The following is a 17,294-nucleotide window of genomic DNA, read 5'->3' on the forward strand; positions in this document are numbered from 1 at the left end:
TTCTTCACGAACAAAACCGGAGCGCCCCATGGCGAAGCACTCGGTCGGATAAAACCCTTTCCAAGTAGCTCTTGGGTTTGATTTAACAACTCTTGCATTTCCGTCGGCGCTAAACGATAAGGAGTTTTAGCAATGGGGGTAGCCCCCGGAACCAACTCAATGCGAAATTCAACTTGTCTTTCCGCCGGAACACCCGGTAACTCATCCGGAAAAACGTCTTCAAATTCACTCACCACCGGAATTTCACGAATGGGTGGTGGCTCATCACGAGTATCAACAATATGGGCAAGAAAAGCCATGCCACCACCAACCAGAAAACGACGTGCCCGTGCACAAGTGCATATCGGCACAAGTCTTCTTCGTTTATCGCCATGAATAATTAACTCTTCCCCACTTAAGGTCTTCACTCGAATAGATTTTTCATGGCATGCAATATCGACTCTATTATAATCGAGCCAATCCATACCAACAACGATATCAAAATCACCCAAAGTCATCGGGATGAGATCGATTTTAAAGTTTTCGACACCAAACACAACATTACAATTTTTACACACATCAAACACTAGCACCGTCTTGCCATCCGCTATTTCAACTTCTACCGGACGACTTAACTTAGCTAACGGTTTATTAAGTTTGGGCACAAATTTTGGTGACACAAACGACAAGTTTGCACCACTATCAAAGAGTATCCTTGCCGGATTGGAATTAACCATGAAAGTACCTGAGACAACTTCGCTAGATTGCTTGGCCTCCTCATTGGTCATCAAATAATTTCAACCCCTAGCCGTACCCGCCGCCGTCTCTAGTCGCTTAACATTATCGTTGCGCAATTCGGGACACTCCGGCCTCTTGTGCCCCTCTTTGTTACAATTAAAACAAACGATTTTTTTGAAAGATGAGTTCGTACAATCACGGGCCAAATGCCCCTGTCGACCACAATTGTAGCACGTGGGCCCAAAACTCTTAGAAGCCCCCTTTTTCGCACTACCGACGCTCTCAGCCACACTCTTGTTCTTCTTGTTCGAGTGGCTAGTAGCTTCAAATTTTCGTTTGCCAAAGGTGAAGTCACTCTTTATTGGAGCAAGCGACTCAAAACCCTTAGCGATATCAAATAGCTCATCAAAAGTCTTTGCCGAATTCCTACTAATCCTTTCTTGATAGTTATCATTCAAGGTTCGCTAGAAATCTTCTTTCAACATGTGATTGTTCCCGTCATACTCATGGCAAAATTGGGTCTTTGATAAGAAATTGGACTTGAGAGTGTTCAAATCCATTGACCCTTTCCTTAAAGTACGTAACTCGTCCTTAAGCTTTGAAAGATCGGCCGAAGTTCGGTACTCCTTGAAAAATTCTTCTTTAAACTCGTCCCACATCAAACTCATACTTTGTTCTTCGCCATAAATTCGGATTTTCGCATCCCACCACAACTTGGCATCACCCCTCATCATGCTACTACCAAACCTCGTCTTTTTATCGAGAGGGCACTCACTAGTACGAAAAGCCCCCTCCATATCGGAGATCCATCGAGCACTCTTGAGTGGGTCTCGTTCACCTTCAAAGGTGGGAGGTTGAGCATCTTTGAAGTTTTTATAGTGGAAGTCTCGTCTTCCCGCGTTATCCTCTTTAAGAACAATCTTAATTGTTCCTTGACTAGATTGACTACTTGTTCGTCAATCGAATCCAAGAACATCTTCTTAACATCCTCTAAGAAGGCCTCATGACGCCTTTGCATAATGGCCTCAACCTTGGCCGTAAACTCAACATCCTCGCTCGAACCCCCTTCATTGGTCTCGGGTCCGTTTCTCGTCTTCATACTATAAAACGGAAAAGGTTAAGCAACGAACGAGAAAACTTAACACATATGTATATATATATATATATATATATACACCACACTACCCCATATTGCTCAACAATCGTCGTACATCGCTTGTTTGACACGATTTGAACCCGTAATAATGGTAGCTAATCATTGTTACGCGAGCACGTCGCATTAACTTGCTAGTACAACGTCTATCTTGCTTGATGATTGCTAACACAACACAAAACAATTAGCGCAAGGTTAGTTCACATAAACCTAAGCACTAATCAACTCCCGGTCCGACCCGTCTCCTACAAGTCCCACTTAAAGCGCATACACAAATAAATCTAAGTTTAGGCACCTATCTCAAGTCGCCTAAATCCCTTAGACCATGCTATGATACCACTTGTAACAACCCAACCCAATATACAATCGAACACGCATAAGAAAATTTTTTTTTTATTATTACAGGGGAGTGCGCCACGCGCACCACCTCAGGGTGCGCGGCGCGCACAGGTCTATTTTCAGTTCTGTCCGATTTTTCAATTTTTCAAATAAAGATCTCCCACTTCCCGACATATTTAGACGAAACGCTTTTCACAACATGTCCTAATATGAAAAACTCATACGATTCAAACATAAAATGAGTTTTACAAAACGGAGCCCACATCGGCCGTTTTACGAGTTTCATACAAAAGTTCGAGTTTCGACCACACTAGTTTAAATTCCAAACGACACTATGAGCATGGTGTTTGGGGTTAAACTACCCATATCTTGGTCAAACTCCAAAAGCTATCACATCCCAAAAGCGTCCCCTATACAACAAGCGGGATCTCTAATCCAATCGAACGCCCTTATCCTTGTCAACGCCGGAGCCTATAAAATGATAAACAATGAGAGGGTAAGCAAAGCTTAGTGAATGCAATAATTATACCCATATATATATATATATATATATATATATATATATATATATATATATATATATATATATATATATATATAATATACCTACTTGCAATCACTTACACATTTACCGCATACACGCTAGCAATACAATTAGCATACCATCTTAAGTACAAAGCTAATAATCTCCAACAAACCGCTACTAGCGTAATCAATAACATATAATCGACATAATATAATATGCTACAAAACAATACACAACCATGGTTAACCATTCTCGCGTCATGGTGCTACCGGCTCTTTGGTTCACACCATATGCATTTGTCATGATGCTACCGGCTCTTTGGTTCACATCACAACTCGAGTCATACTCACGCTAGAGTGCTACCGGCTCTTTGGTTCACACTCTAACAACGCTAAGGTGCTACCGGCTCTTTGGTTCACACCCTAACAAATCGTGCTATAGCGTTACCGGCTCTTTGGTTCACACTATAACACAAGTACTATGACGCTACCGGCTCTTTGGTTCACATCATAGCACGCTCGCACATACTATGGCACTACCGGCTCTTTGGTTCATACCATAGCATACAAATAAATACATTACATACATATGCATATAATCATTTCACTCACCTTTAACGATTTGGTGACGCTTTTATACTTCTGCAAGCTTCAAATCAAAGTACCACTACAACCAAAACGAAGCTAGAGATGAGATGAACAACTTTAATGCACGCAATTTGACCCGAAAGCAACTTCTTCCTCTAAGATTTAAGCTTTCTCACTCAAGAATCGAAGTCTCTCTCTAGATTTAAAGTGATAAGGATAAAGTAGTTGAAGATGGAGTTATGACTCCACCCAAACAGATCTGGTAGCCTTTATCCCGTCCACAAATGAAATTACCAAAATACCCATCAAAATATCTCATTAAAACAACAACAAAAACCCGGCTACAGTAGGGAGTGCGCGGCGTGCTCCCTTTGGTGTGCGCGGTGCGCACTAAGCTCAGATCGCTCTCTGACTTCTGTTTAACTGCACAATCATTCCCACACTTTATGTACTCTATATACTCTGCTGTACAATGAAGATTAGGGTCTTACATATATGTTGATAATACTGCTGCTATTGCTATTACTAAAAACCCTGTTAATCATTCTAAGATCAAACACATAGGGATCAAGTACCATTTCATTAGGGACTGTTATGAAAAGAAATTAATTGATGTCCTACAAATAGGTACAACAACCCAGAGGGCTAACTTGTTTACGAAAGCATTTGATCGACCTCGTTTCCTATTTCTATTAAATGTGTTAGGAGTGAAAGATAGGGCGGAGGTTGTGTCCGACAGGGAGTTATTGAAGTAACCATCCAATCTGTATCATTTGTATATTTGCATTTGCATTTTGCATCATTTTTGCATGTTAATTAGTATATTTTTCTGTTTTCCATGTTCATTTTATTTTCTGCTATGCATTTTAAAATTGAAAAACCAAAAGGATTGTGTTTATTTGCTTTCTGTTAAGTAAAATAGTTGCGAAAATTGTTTCATCAGAAAATACAAAACATTGAAAAATGAAAAAGCCATAAAAATTCAGAAAAATCAGAAAATGAGAAGTTGCTATGTGAAAATGGGAAATGATTGTATTACTGAACTTGCATGTTAATCGTTCTGCGTAAAACGTAAGTAATACATGATTAGTTAATGAATGTTGATAAATTTTGAGGATTGAATTTTGGAATGAGAGAATCACTTGTGCATAAAGTAAATAATCTTGGCAAGGAAATCGTGGAAAGGTTTACAGCGGTTGACGGTAGTCACCTACCTATCACTGAGAATGTATTAAGAAACGATTATTCAGGAACTCAACAGACGGTTGAGGTCTCCCCTACTACGATTTATACTCTAGTGAAGGATTGCCGAGTAAGTCCACAAGGTGAGTTTACTCTGTTCGAACCTATACCAGTTTCTATTTACCTTTATTGCTTGGGCCGAAACGCATTAGGTTAGTCAGGTATCCAAAGGGGGGTGTTCTCACTATGAACGGGTCGAAATGTATAATTCTGTATCACAGACATTTCATCGGTTTGAGAAAGTTATTGAAGGAGACTGCTTCAACGCCAAAGATTAAAGTTGCAGTGTGGTTCATCTCTAAGTATGGTGCATCAAAATCAAAGTTGTATTTGTTATTTCATTTTAAATTTGTCTTCATTTATGTTTGCAAAAGCAAAATAGCAACATCAGAAAGTCCAAAAAAAAATGTGTGGATTATGTTTTCTATTATTTATTCATGTATATATGTTTGAACGACAATAAAGATGGTGCACCACATCAGCTAAAAAGAATTTGTGTTATCAAAGTTTGGACTTCGTGTTTATCAATCAATTGAATTCTACATGTGAAAGATGATCAAACGCTATGCTAATCAGAACAATTTAAGTTATCTATATCCGAGGAGGAGAAGTGCCAGAGTTTCAGATATAGAGAACTCAAATCATTATGTTGTCCTGAAAATCATAATTTTAGCAGGATTTTGCTTTTTATTTAGAGGGAGGTTACATCTATTGTCTGTGATATGGGTTGTGCCGATTGATCTAGATAGCTGGGGATATCTTCTGGAGGGTATTCTGACTTAGAATTCCATCACCCCCAAAATCATCATATCATTCCATCATTATTAGTTTTTCGCTCAAGCATGGGGTTTATAGCGACTGGTAACTGTGTTCTTACGGAGTATGCAATAAAATTGAGATAAACAAAGCCTTCTGAAGCGAAAGGTATAAGTTTATGGTAGAAGCTCATGGCTGACAGGGTTGTTAGAAACATCGTGAGATGCTTCATATTCAATCAAATTGAAAGTACATCGAGGTGATAGCGGACAGCGTCAATTTATTGTGCTCAATTGACTACCTAATAAATTTGTACGATCTCAAGTGAGGACTAAGTTTAAGATTATTTACCCATGTGTGCAAGTGATTTTCAAAAAGTCTGGGAGGAAAGTCTAATAAGTTTATTGATATTCAAAGACTGTAAGTGTAAGTACTTGAAAACCTAAAGTGGAACAAAAAGTTCTGAATGGATGAATATAACGAGGTTAAAATTGAAAAATATAGTTCAGTTCTGATCCCAAGAAAAATGTTGACTTAATTCATCTTCTCACAAAAATATGACGTTATGCTATGTGAGCTGTATAGTTTGTTCTTGATAATTTAATCTGTTTTCATACTTGTGATATTCACTATGTGGTTAGTTTATTGTTTTAATTCATCATAATGTATATGCTTGCATTAATTTATTTTTCTGTAGTTTGCATAATAAACTGAAAAAGACAAAAAGATTTAGTGTATTTATAATATTTTTACATGTTTCATATTGTATATTATTGCATATCATTTGGTGGTTACTTCATAAATTCGGTATGTGTGGACCAGGGGGAGTAAGCAAGTGAGAAAGAGATAGTGAAAGAGATCCAAAAAGCGAAATATTCATTAAGTCGGGTATTAGTTTATTTGACTTAGGATGAAATACTACTAGATCTGGAAAAGATTGGTAAAAGTTGAGATTTTATGGATTAGATTGAGTAAAGTGTTTGTTTGGATGAGATGAATTGTTTGAGAAATAGAGTTAGAAAAAACGAGAATGAAAAGTAAAATTTTTAATGGTTAATTTGCAACCGGACGGTTACTCAATGCAACCGCACGGTTACACGATGTAACCGTCCGGATATGGGTAATTAAAGGGTTTTTAGACTTCATGTACAACCGTACGGGTACACCTTGCACCCGCGCGGTTACATAATTTTTGGCCGGATACAACCCTGCAACCGCACGGTTGCAGGACGGGTATAAATACCCAAACTCAGAACCGTGGGTTGTTTGTGCTCACAAATTGGCTAAGTCTAAAATTCTTCAAAAATCACAAAGTGCTATGGGAGTTTTTGATCTCGTTTTTCTTATTCTACTCATGTTACTGATCAATTTCATCTACAACGGGTTCCTTTTCTTCCATTAAATCTCTTGTTTTGATTAGTTTTTAATTTTTATGAACTTTAGATCAATACAGGGATTGTTGATGTTTTTTAACTGAAATTGTAGTTTTAAACATGTTAATTGGAGGTATTAGATGCTATTACAATGATTTATTTGATGATCAATACTCGTTTTGGTGGATTTGGGTTTTGAAAACCCTAACAGTCCGGATAAATGCAACCGGACGGTTGCACCCTGCAACCGCACGGTTGTGCTCGCAATCGGGTACTATTCTGTGCATCCACACGGTTGCACAGCAGATTCAAAAACTGAACAGGCATTGGTGCATCCGTGTGAAATAGGCCATATCCGTACGGTTACACTTGCAACCGTATTTGTCATCATTGCAACCATACGGGTATACATCAGAAACCCTAATTTTGATTTTTGGCTAATAATTTTTTGTGTTTGCGATATTGTGGCTGTGTATTTCAGATATGTCTGGGACTCCTGTTTCAAATGTTCCTATTGCTAAGGCTACCGGTTCTGGTTCCGGTCAGCCACGTACTGAAAAAAAGTCAAGACCACGAAGAGTTACTAAGTCTCGATCTAAGAAGGCTGCTGAGCATAACAATGAATTGCAGGTGGGACCCAACAACAACATGCTTTTAAACTTGATTAATATTGAGTATTTAGTTAACTATCATGGGATTATGGAGTTTCTTGAGCGGTCTCGTATCTACACGGCTATCACTATTGATGTGACAGCTTATGTTTCTCATCAGCGTGAGTTTTGGAAGAATGTTACTTTATCTAAGGCCATGAATGGTGAACGAAGGGTTGATGTGCTAAACAGTGTTGTTCAGGGTAAGCCTATCGTTGTTACTGAAGGGCATATCAGGAGGCTGTTAAGCTTTCATGATGCTGCGGATATGAAAACTAGGCTGAATTTGGGACTATTCAAAGGCTGTTTCCAGAGATGCAAGTATTCCGGGGATTTGACAAAGTCAAAGGTGTTGAAGTCAGGTTTCTGTCCAACTTTTAAATATTTGGCTCATGTTATCGTTCACTGTTTGAGCTCTAGAAGGGAAGGTCATGTTGAGTTAAATTTCGTGATGCAATCTATGATGGTGGCTTTAATTCTGAAGCTTCCATTTAACTTCTCTGGGGTTATTTTTGATTACATGATCGAGAACAGCAAGTTTAAGTCTGATCCTTATCTGCTTTATCCTCGATTTCTCCAGCTTGTTATCAATTCTCAGCATACAGAGCTTATCAAGGAGGATAAGGACCTCATTAAGCTGAATGTTATGACAAATGAATTGGTGAGACGTATGATTTATTACAAGGGTATATTGGCCCCACCAAACCGTCCTTTGTTTGGTCATTTGAAAAAGGCTGACTATGTGGCAAGGAACCCAAGGATGTGGAGAAATGAGGATAGTGATTCTGACAAAGAGGATATTATTCCTGATCTTGCTGAGACAGATGATGAAGATGAGGTTGTCGAGGTTGGTTCTCACTCTGGTCGAACAGCTGATGACTTAGAGAACTTCAGTTTGGAAGATGAGGTGACTGAAGGTGGTGAGTTATTGATATCTTTAAAAAGAAAAGAGATTCAGGTGGATGAACCTATGAGAAGACCGAAAAGAAAGAGAGGTCATGTGAGACGGGCTGTTGATCCTTCAGGTGGGATTTCTTCTACTCAAACGGTAACTCAAAGAGCTAAGGTGTCACCCACTCAACGAGCTCAGGCACCTCCGGTACCACCTACCCGACCAACTCAACAAGTCGCAACATCCCCAGCTGCTTCTACACAGGAGGGTAGTTCGTTGGCTCTTGCAAATGCTGATCCTGCATTTGTTACTCTCCAGGCCACTGTGATCAATCTGGTTAATAAGGTTGATGATGTGATAAAGAAGAATAAAGACAAAAAGAAGGAGGTGAGCGAGTTACAAGCTAAAGTGGACTCTCTGACCTCTGAACTTGAGAAATCACATAAGTTAGCTGCTGACCTGAAAAAGTTAACAAAAAAACAGGCTAAGAGGATCCGACGATTGGATCATCGTGAAAGGAGGTTCAAGGGTAAGTTAGAGGCTGATTCTCAAGATGGGACAATTCGTTTGAAGATGGAGCATATTGATGATGATCTCCTGTCTACCGAAAGCGAATACTCTTCAGACTCTTCATCCGAGGGGACTGAGAACGTAAGTCAGATACAGGAGGTACATTTTCCTAAACCTCTGTCTGTTGATATTCATAAGTTAACATATTTTTTGGACTATCAAGGTACAGTGATTAGCTCGCTAGACTATGATGTGGAGGAGGGGGAAATTGTACATATAATGACAGATGAAGAGGTAGCTAGAATGTTTGTTATAGAGGTAGATAAGTTGATTGTTGCTGAAAAAGCTCCAAATACTGCTGGTACACGTGAGAATAGGCATTCAGGTGATGATAGTGTTGAAGAAGTCATCGTTGAAGATGCTTCAGATGATGAGAATGTTGCTGACACTCTTGATGAAGATGACTTACCTGAGTTTGCTGATCTTTTTAATCAACAAAGTGATGATGTTTTGAATCGGAAAGTGGATGAGAAGCGAACTACCGAGGAAGGTGAGTCATCTGGTGTGAACAAAGAAGGTGAGAATATTGATACTGTAAACAAACTAGAAAAACAAAGAATGGAGGGAGTATCAGAGATCCTGTACCAAAGCATGGTTTAAGAAAGTCCCGTTGGAACCAAAATACAAGTTATATCATGATCGAACGGGAAAGGTCACAGGTGGAAAGATTCTCAGATGGGCGTATTTGAAAGATTTGAATTGCTTTGCAGTACGTAGAGAGAATGGGGTTGATTACATTAAGCATGCTGTTGATATAAAAACACTCCCATACTTTGAGATGATGGAACTTGCAAGATTGACACTACTCTATCATGAATCTGATGGGTGGGGACAGTGGATGCTGTTTAAGATCAGAAAAGAGTTCAAGTACGGCTGGTCTGTGTTAGAGCCGCAGTTTCCAAAAGTTTCTTATCGTACTGATCAATCAACAGGGAACAGAGTTCGCGTGGTTAAGTATAAGCGTGCAAAGACTATGAAGTATGCACCAGTTCGTAAAATGCCACAGAATTTTGGTGATCGTTTTAGATGGTCGTATTATGATGGAAGAACAGAAGAAGCGGTAATTGTATTGGATAATCCTAATGGTAGTTTGGACCAGATCAGGATTATTGATCCAAGGTGGATTCGAAATTTGTGCAGGGATGATATCAAGGTGTTGAGGAGACACCCAATCTTTCATGAGTTGCCTAACACTGAGCAGGCAATTTAGTTTAATCGTGCTGTTCGCACTTGCTATGCTTATGATATCCATGCTTAAATGTCTATCTTTTGTTATGAACTTTTAAACTGTGGACTTGAACGTTTTATTTTCAGTTTTATTTTGATTTGGCTATAATAACTTGATCTTAACGTCTTAATTTTCATGTTATTGAATATGTTTGATTGTGTGATTAGTTGTCTTTTGCAGGGAAAGTATATTTTGTGATTTAAGATAATGAACTGGGTCATAGGGGGAGTTTGTTGGTGCATATTTAGTCCCCGAGTTCATTATGATCATGTTGAAATGCTTTATTGTTTAACTTTCTCTGTTGGAATGTAATCACATGGTTGCAGGTATGCAACCGTACGGTTAGACACGCAACCGCACGGTTGCACGTGCTGTGTGTATATAATGGGTATAACGAGTTCATTGTTGGGGTTACGAATCCTAATCTATCCTACACGTACAATTCGATACCCTGGTGCTCTAGCATTCATCTAAGTCGATCTTTAACATATCTAAGTCGATTTATTCATTAAGATCAAAGGTTTTCATTGGATTTTGAGTATAAAACCCAATAACGAGATTTTCCGCACTCGTTATTGAATCTAAGATCTTTGAATCCTGTTTACACGATCCTACAATTTTTGGCTTTATGTTCTTTACTCGTTGGAAAAAATATGGAGTTAAGAGCAAAAAAGCTCCTAAAGTTGCAGGTTCATGGCCAATACTCGGCCACTTGCCGCTTTTAGCATGTAGTGATCAAGTTGTTCACAAATTATATGGATCCATGGCCTGATAAATATGGTCCAATTTTCTCCTTGAAACTTGGTGCCTCTCAAGCAATAGTTGTAAACAATTCAGAGATGGCTAGAGAGTGCTTAACCACCAACGACAACTTTGCTAATTCAACACTTGGTCCTTATAATCAGTACTGGCGCGATATGCGAAAGATTACTTCATTAATACTGGCGTCTCAACAACGTAGTAGCCATCAAATGCGCGTCTCTAATGAAGTGACTTTGTTGTCTATGAGAGACATATATGCGTCTTGGAACAGTCGCAATAATCAATGGTAGATAACAAGTTTAGGGTGCCTAAATTTTTCAGTTCGCCGATTACCACCCTGTCTGCAAATCCATCTAACGAATTCTTGTCATCAACGTTGAACAACCGAACCTTGTCAAAGTCCCTTGATTTTTCCATTCATTCTTGTTTTTCAGCAATTTAAACCGTAGATCTTCATTTTCCCCACCACGTTCAACAACAGTAAATTTACGTTTTGTTTTCATGTTATTAACAGGATACGGCGTGTGACCGTATGCCTCATGTAAAGATGGAAAACCATCTTCTGCATTGACATCAAGCGAGTGTTTTTCATCAGTCTTCTTCTTAGGTGTCCATCGAAAACCCTTCGCACCGTTTTCAAACAAAGTAGTAGGTTTAGGTTTGTCTCTTGAAGTTGCTTTGAAGATTCTTATGGGTCTATCATGAAAACGAATGCCTCCAAGATCACGCAGAAATTGTGTTTCGTTTTGAACCCCATAAAATCTTGCAAAGGCGAATCTTCCACCATGTTTTAATCTCCGTGCCTCCATGTAGATATCCCTGAGATCCCCGAACTTTCTGAATACACGCCACAAATCAGGAATGGACCAATTGTCAGTGAAGCTGAAGAACATGAAGGATGTCAAACGATGCCCAAAGAACCTTGTTTCTGATTGCCTGAAGCTACCCTCTACCTTATCTCGAAGCCCGTTTGTACTAGCCTTGTGAAACCTCACCGGAAAAACTCTCAATCCTCACACTCTCTCTTACACACTCTCTCCCCATTGTAAAGCCGTTTTAATATTTGTTTATTCTTTTTATATCGTTTTAAAATATATTTTTTTATTAGTTATAAACCCATACATATTTGTATTCTTTTGACATCGTGATTTCGAGTTATAACTATCACGATGCGTAATCGTATGTCGATGGCTCGTAAATTACATCGTATACCATCATCGACATTACCAATTGAGAATCAGAACCTAAACATATTATGTTAACTTTTTTTTTTTTACAGCTATTAGGATCATTCAGGGAGACTTAACCACCCAAGCGTTCATCTCCTACACAGTTATACCCGCCCCCCAACTGCGTGCTCAGGAGGAAACTCGCACCAATCCCATACCGGGTATGGACGGTAAAAACCCCCCTCCCCTTTACCTCCAACGTGATGCGAGAAATGTGTCATGGGTAGAACTTTTTATGGCAGAGATAAAATTGTGGGTTAATAGGTAGTCAACGGGGGTCGAACTCCTGACCTCCACTAAAGGAGGCAGGCCACCAACCGCTGGACCAATCTGATTAGCGATTGGGGGAAAAGTAAAATTAGTTTGAACGTTAGGGCTTTTGATTAAAATTAAAGATGCGCTATGCTTATTATGTATGGGGGCATGAAATATTTTCAAATATTTCATTATAATATGATCTAACGGTCCTAGTTATATCTTGTTTTTAAATCTAAGATTCCTTACTTTGACAGCTTTTGCTAAAAATGTTTTGCTAACTAACACTTTATTTACTATAATAATATATAAATAATACTAAGAGAGATATGTATATACCCATTCAATGAACCCTGAAGATCATAGGTCATCTGTCGTTGAATTATTGAAACAATATTCATAGATGACCATGAATTTAGTTGTCCCACTCATGATAACTTTTATATCCATCATATTTGGCTTTATGTTCTTCACTCGTTGGGAAAAATATGGAGTTAAGAGCAAAAAAGCTCCTAAAGTTGCAGGTTCATGGCCAATACTCGGCCACTTGCCGCTTTTAGCAGGTAGTGATCAAGTTGTTCACAAATTATATGGATCCATGGCTGATAAATATGGACCAATTTTCTCCCTGAAACTTGGTGCCTCTCAAGCAATAGTTGTAAGCAATTCAGAGATGGCTAAAGAGTGCTTAACCACTAACGACAAAGTTTTCGCTAGCCGCCCAAAATCCATAGCATTTGAACTTATAAGCTACAACTTTGCTAATTCAGCACTTGGTCCTTATAATCAGTACTGGCGCGATATGCGAAAGATTACTTCATTAATACTGGCGTCTCAACAACGTAGTAGCCATCAAATGCGCGTCTATAATGAAGTGACTTTGTTGTCTATGAGAGAGATGCATACGTCTTGGAAGAGTCGAAATAATGAAGGGTCTTCGGATCGAGTAAAGATTGATATGACACAGTGGTTTGATAACTTGATTGTGAACATGACACTAAGAATGATGTTTGGGAAACGATTTTTACTTGGCGAAAAAGGAGATCAATTTAAGATTTCTATTAGGAAATTTGAAGAGTTATTCGGTGCGGTTGTGCCGGCGGATGTGGTATCTGGATTGAGGTGGTTAGATTTAGGAGGGTTGGAGAAAAAGATGAAGAAGACAGTGAAAGAGATGGATATTACAATGGACCGATTGTTAGATGAGCACAAACACAAAACGGTGGATGATAAAGATCAAGTCTTCATGACCGCGTTGTTATCACGTGTTAAAGATGAACTAAAAGAGGATACTCATGGCTTCTCCATGGATACAATTGTGAAAGCAACATGCTTGGTAAGTAGAGTTTGAATTTTCATCAGTTCAGTTTTTGATATTTTTTTTTTTTTTTTTAATTTTTAGATTATTTTAAACGTAACTGAAAATTGAGTCAAAACCGACTTCAAATGAAATACTATATTTGAATTCGGTTTAGTTTCAGTTAAAAAGTAAAAAAAAAAAAATTATTCCTATCAAAATAATTATTAATAATGAATTTTGAATACGACATTTGTTTTGAAATTGGTTTGAAGGATCGGTTAAATCGAAAACTGAATTCGTACTATTTTTTTCATTTTTGTTTAGTTTAATTTTCAAATTAAATAGTTTGAAATCAAATATTTAAGACTATTATCTGTGTCATCCCAGCTTATCTCATTTTCACATTAAAGAATTGAATGAGTGGTCCAATTGAATTAAGAAATACTCCTCCGTCTCATTCCAATAGTTTACAGACAAAAAAACACGCAGTTTTAGAAAATTTCACTAACTTCATTTCTCCACCAATGAAATATCTTCTCTCTCCAGATCCACCAATGAAATATCTTCTTTTCTTTCTATTTATGAATGTGGACTATCAGAATGGGACAGCCTAAAATAGAATAACGTAGGAAGTATTAAAACCCAAACACGTCATTATTTACAGAAAAATCATTAAAGCATATGAATCATGTCTCAAATATAATAATTACTTTTGTCATCCCAGCTTATCTCATTTTTACATTAAAGAATTGAATGAGTGGTCGCTATTGAATGAAGAAATAATAGTAATTAAAACCTAAACTTGTACGTCATAAATTACTAGAAAAATCATGAAAGCATATGAATTATGTCTCAAATTATATCCTAATATACTATTTCTAAAAGTTGCCTACTGGTACTCTTGGAGTTACTGTTTCGTTTAATACTAATTACTTTAATATTAATAATTAATACGTATGTTATAAGATTCACAAAATTGTCTTTCTTTTAGTCAATTTTGACAGGAGCCACCAACACAAGAACTTTCACTTTAATATGGGCTTTAGCTTTACTAGTTAACAACCCTCTTGTACTATTGAAAGCTCAACAAGAGATCGACAATCATGTTGGAAGAGATAGAAGAATTCACGAGTCCGATTTAAAGAACTTCGCCTACCTTCAAGCGATAATCAAAGAAACCATGCGACTTTATCCGGTTGCACCCCTTTCGCTTCCTCACGAGTCAACTGAAGACTGCATTGTAGGTGGTTACATTGTCCCTAAAAAAACACAACTATTTGTGAACATTTCCAAGATTCAAAATGATCCTCAAATGTGGACCGACCCGTCTGAGTTCAAACCCGAGAGATTCCTGACAGAAGAAAGCAAAATCAAAGTGAAAGATCAGTATATGAATTACCTTCCGTTTGGATGTGGTAGACGAATGTGCCCTGGAGCTTCTGTAGCACTCGAATCTATGTTGTTAATACTAGCCAACATAATTCACGGATTCGAGTTCAATAATCTATCAAACGAGCAAGTTGACATGACTGAAGCCCAAGAATGGCTAAGTCAAAAAGCCACTCCACTCGAGCTCCTTGTCGCACCACGACTATCGCCAGATTTGTATGGAGAGTTGGCTTAGGATCCATCTTCATGAATTTGCAGTTGTCCTCAGCTCTGTTTTGATATCATAAACAACTTTAATTACTATGTTATGTGTTCACCTATGTTATATGTGTTAAACTAGTGGTAAGCCTCGCGTTTCGCCGGATTTGTAAATTATCGATAATTTGCGTTTAGGTAGACGTTCTGTGAAAGTTTTAATAACTAGGTATATTTACATTATACACTTTTAATCAATTTTATAACAACTATCTCCAATGTGTGAACCTGAAATGACTATTCATAGATTACCCCTATTTGTGTGGTCCATTATAGTCAGCAGGGGCGAAGCGTGGATTTTGAATCAATGATGAAGCGTGGATTTTGAATCAATGATGGCACAAAATAATAACAGTAATATATCGAGTATAAAAAATTTAGATAACAAAAGTATGATTCAGTACGAACATACAATTTTTTTGCTTGCATTAATGAAAAGTTATAATGCATATATAATGTATAAATAATGTAAACTAATCAAAATTAGACAACTAAAAAGTTCTTGTCCATTTGTTGTCATTCATTTTTGTTTTGTGTTGGTTTGTTGTTTGTTTAGTTTTTGAATGTTTGTTTCGTTATGAGTTGTTGAGTTGCTAGTTTTTAGCTCGTTTGTTATCTTAGGTTTATTTGATTATTACAATTTGATATTCAAAAATCAATATACATTTGGTCATATGATTTGGTCGTTGTGTAGTTTGCCTTGTTAGTATACTCTTTCTCTGAGCGTGTTAATAACTCGAGCTGCGGTCTAGAAGGGAATTGGAGTTGGTCATCGAGAATCAGAGATAGATCATGCTCGGAACTTCAGGAGCTAGAAGCTTTGCTTTCTGCTGCCACTCACTTGTCTACTCTTTCTGATAGTTGGAAATGGGACCTTAGTACTACAGGTAAGTTTTCGGTAAAAAAAACTTTCTTCGTTGTGCGATCATGTCATGCTTGGTTCTAACCTGGTATCTGGGTCGTTATCGAGCTGTTGGGTACCTTGTACCCCCAAAAAAGTAAATATTTTTATTTGGAAGTTATGCATGAAACGAATTCCAACTCTACGCAATTTGGAGTCTAGGGGTGTGGCACTATCTTCCGTTAGGTGCCCATTATGCAATAGAGTTGATGAAGATGTAGAACATTTATTTTCTAATTGCTCTATTTCGACTCCTATTTGGCGGGGCTTCATGAGCTGGTGGGGGATCACGAGCTCTTTACCTTTGGGTATTTCGAATATTATCAACTCCCCTTGTTTCGACTTGGGATCTGATGATTTGAACACACTTTGTGTTGCGACCCGATATGTGCTTTTATGGGCTATATGAAAATGGAGGAATAAGATTGCCCATGCTCAAGTGGATAAGAGAACAACGATCATAAATCAAGACGTCCTTGGAGAGGTAAAAGTTTTATCGTATTTGTGGTTTCAAATAGAAAAGGTAAGCTAGCTAAAGACTTTGGTGTTTGGAGATCAAATTCGAGAGTATTGTGAACACTTTTGTAACTTAATTGGCGTTTTTTTTTTTTTGGTGTAATATCCTCAGTCCGCTACTTGTGGATTATGATATTGTAAAGTTTGTATGGCGTTCTTACTAATAATGTAACGACTCTGGATTTTCCAACGTTTAATTATTAATAAATTATTATTAATGCTGGCTTTTTAATAAACATGTTCTTATACGTGTTACTTGTTACCGTATTTAACTTTTCATGATCCGACTTGTCTTTGTGACACACGTACTTTACACGAATAATATTTCGAATATTATTTACGTTCATGATTAATTATTATTAATCATTTTTAATTAATGAATGTTAGTAGTTAATTACTTGGGCTTTGTTTATTTAATTTATTACTTACTTGGACTTGGGCCTTTATTAATGTACATGGACTTGGAAGCCCACCCCACACACTTAATGGACTAGTTAGCCCATCATTAAGCTAATGAATTATTAAGATTAAGAACAAGGATTAATTAGTGTCATGAGGAATCTAGTTACATGCATACTTACACCTTATTCCCATGCCATTTAGCTTTAATACCACTTCAAGCATTCACCATCTCCCCATGCTAAAAAGTTGATA

General features: G+C 37.7%; 2 protein-coding genes across 2 annotated transcripts; both read left to right on the forward strand.

The window, feature by feature from the left end:
• The first annotated feature begins 10,788 nt into the window (after nucleotides 1-10,788).
• Nucleotides 10,789-11,085, forward strand: LOC139892550 (demethylepipodophyllotoxin synthase-like). Its single transcript, XM_071875663.1, has one exon. It carries the CDS (start codon nucleotides 10,789-10,791, stop codon nucleotides 11,083-11,085), a length of 297 nt encoding a protein of 98 aa, XP_071731764.1.
• Nucleotides 11,086-12,578: 1,493 nt separating this feature from the next.
• LOC139867371 (demethylepipodophyllotoxin synthase-like) lies at nucleotides 12,579-15,426 on the forward strand. The gene is made up of 2 exons (XM_071855742.1): nucleotides 12,579-13,615; nucleotides 14,571-15,426. Exons 1-2 carry the CDS (start codon nucleotides 12,683-12,685, stop codon nucleotides 15,201-15,203), a joined length of 1,566 nt encoding a protein of 521 aa, XP_071711843.1. The 5' UTR covers nucleotides 12,579-12,682; the 3' UTR covers nucleotides 15,204-15,426.
• The last annotated feature ends 1,868 nt before the right edge of the window (nucleotides 15,427-17,294 follow it).

This window comes from Rutidosis leptorrhynchoides, chromosome 1, assembly GCF_046630445.1.
Source record: "Rutidosis leptorrhynchoides isolate AG116_Rl617_1_P2 chromosome 1, CSIRO_AGI_Rlap_v1, whole genome shotgun sequence".
Lineage (NCBI taxonomy): Eukaryota > Viridiplantae > Streptophyta > Magnoliopsida > Asterales > Asteraceae > Rutidosis > Rutidosis leptorrhynchoides.